General features: G+C 37.0%; 1 protein-coding gene across 1 annotated transcript; it reads left to right on the forward strand.

The window, feature by feature from the left end:
* Positions 1 to 228: 228 nt before the first annotated feature.
* Positions 229 to 1,170, forward strand: LOC121451888 (olfactory receptor 145-like). Its single transcript, XM_041657686.1, has one exon. The coding sequence runs from the start codon at positions 229 to 231 to the stop codon at positions 1,168 to 1,170; it is 942 nt and encodes a 313-aa protein (XP_041513620.1).
* The last annotated feature ends 1,774 nt before the right edge of the window (positions 1,171 to 2,944 follow it).

Raw genomic sequence — 2,944 nt, forward strand, 5'->3', positions numbered from 1 at the left:
AAAAAATGGTCATTGGTGCCCTCAATATTATTCTAAAGAATTGACTTTTTACATATTCATATTTATTTCTGGAGATTAACTCTCATAAAATGAAGAAAACAGAGGCATGGAGAAGTGTGAGCTTGACTTTATCCTTCCATTCTTGTTCTAAGTCTCATTTTCATGGTAAAGGTTGGAGAGGGCTGGGATCTCATTCTAATATAACTATTTTATACTGTTCTCACAGCTATGACCCGAGGAATGGCCTCAGAAAATGACTCTTCAGTGAAGGAGTTTATCCTGCTGGGTTTAACACAGCAGCCAGAGCTCCAGCTGCCTCTCTTCTTCCTCTTCTTGGGAATTTATGTGGTCTCCATGGTGGGAAACCTGGGCTTGATTGTTCTGATTGTTTTGAACCCTCACCTGCACACCCCCATGTACTACTTTCTCTTCAACCTTTCCTTCACAGATCTCTGCTACTCTTCTGTTGTAACTCCCAAAATGCTGGTGAGTTTTGTGAAGCTGAACACCATCTCCCATGCAGAGTGCATGACTCAGATCTTTTTCTTCTGTTTCTTTTGTATTGACGAATGCTACATTTTGGCAGCCATGGCCTATGACAGATATGCTGCCATCTGTAAACCCCTGCTTTACCACACCACCATGTCCCATAAGGTCTGCCTCTTGATGATGGTGGGTGTGTATGTGATGGGGTCTCTTGAAGCCATGACTCATACTGGTAGCATATTAAGTCTGACCTTTTGTGACGGCAACATTATCAATCACTACCTGTGTGACATGCCTCCTCTCCTGAAGCTCTCTTGCACAGATACTGCCATTAATGAGCTGGTGGTTTTCATTGTTGTGGGTTTTAATGTCATAGTGCCCAGTCTGACTATCTTTATTTCTTACACCTTGATCCTTTCCAACATCCTTGGCATCCGTTCTGCAGAGGGTAGGTCAAAAGCTTTCAGCACCTGTGGCTCCCATGTTGTAGCTGTTTCTCTTTTCTTTGGAGCTATAGCCTTCATGTATCTTAAACCTTCTAATGTGTCTGGTGATGATGATAAAGTATCTACCGTTTTTTACACTGTTGTGAGTCCAATGCTAAACCCTTTCATCTACAGTTTAAGGAATAAGGACGTCCACATTGCACTGAGAAATACTTTGAGGAAAAGAATGTTCACTTAAGTAGAATTTACATTTGTTATGAAAGAAAAAACTTAGGATATGTGAGGTTTACAATTAGGGAGAGGTATAGAAAAGTAGCCTATTTTCTGAGCATTTGCTTATACACAAGCATTTCTGTATTGAACCCATAGTCTGGCGTGGGAGATACTTCTGTCTATGTTTTGCTTTTAATAAATAAAGAAACTGCTTTGGCCTATGGCAAGGCAGAACTTAGTTAGGTGAGGAAAACTAAACCAAGTGCTGGAAGAAAAAAAGGCAGAGCCAGAGAGAAGCCATTGTAGACCCACCAGAGACGGATGCCGGAATTTTACCCCATAAGCCATAGCCTCATGGCAATACACAGGTTAATGGAGATGGGTTAATTTAAGATATGAGTTACCCAGAAATATGCTTAACACATTGGCCAAACAGTATTGCAAATAATATGGTTTCTGTGTGATTATTTTTTGGGCTGAGCAGCCGGGAACAAATAAGCAGCTTTCCTACTATGATAATCTTCAAAAGCAGCTATAGCAAAACAACTAAAATAATATCAAAATTCAAAACCTATAGTAATAATAGTGCAGATGCAAGATTATTTAATATTATGTAAAATTAATTTATTTACATAGAAAAATCCAGAAGTAAAGGGAGAGAATAATGATTAATCCATTATCGTTTTAGGTTATAGAACACAGCTTATACTGTAATTCTCCAAAACCATATGTATATTTTTTCAGTATAGAAAATTTAAATAAAAACATTAGTGCAGCCATCTACTGGTATAGTACACTCTAGCCTTAGAAATCATAACCATTTAAGTACAACTCTCTGCATGATATTACAGTCAGAGACCATAAGATCCTAAAATCTATTAAAAAGGTACACATTTATCTTATTTTTCTGCAAGTGTGTGTTTGGGGATATATACTCGGGGACTCCGCATTGCTTGTCAATTGCTCTTGCATAGAGCCTCATCCTAAACTGTTGACATCTTGAACTAGGGTACATCTAGAGGTCTTATGTTGTTATTCCAATGAGATACTGATTTCAGTGTTCTTAGAGATAGTGACTCAATAATTTGGTTAATAATGTCCTGTAAATATTTGGAGAGGATAACATTTTAAAGGTTTCTTTGTTTCTTGAGATGCTGAAGTTTGGAGGGGAAATGCCCTTTTTACTATATTCTTTTATCTATAGCCGAATGCAGTTTGGTGACGAGGAGGCGATGAGTCTGTTGCGATTCCAGTGCTTGCCCATTGAAAATGAAACTGCAGTTTTATGTTAGGCAATTCAGGATAAAGGGAACCTGTACTAGGCTTTCCTCTCATGGTCTAGAGGGTAGGTATGAATGTGTGTATAAAAACATGCTATGTCTTCCTTGGAAAAAATTTAACTTAAGATATTTACTGGCTATCAGTATATAAATTTTGTGGTTTCTGTAATAAATCATATGATCTTAATTAGTTTTCACCTGGTTCTTTCTGTCTATAATTTCACTTTCATTCTGTATCAGAAGTTTTCTCAAAGTGATGTAGTTTATTGATGTTGTAAATTTAGACTGATGGTCCATCCTACTTTAGACATAGAGCTATCTAGACTTTAGTAAAAAAAAAATTAAGCATACAGCTTTGAAGAAGATTGAAGATGCATCTGATTGCAGAAAGCTAAAAGCCAGTAAGTCGGTGAAATAATTTTCATATTTAGGATTTTGTGTAGGAAAAACAATATACAAGATCTGGAACAAATTGATACAAATTCTAAGTATTTGTACTGAGAAAAACTGTCTTATATT

The sequence above is a fragment of the Microtus oregoni genome, unplaced genomic scaffold (genome assembly GCF_018167655.1).
Source record: "Microtus oregoni isolate MIOR12 unplaced genomic scaffold, Mior012 000008F_ref0000371, whole genome shotgun sequence".
Classification (NCBI taxonomy): Eukaryota; Metazoa; Chordata; class Mammalia; order Rodentia; family Cricetidae; genus Microtus; species Microtus oregoni.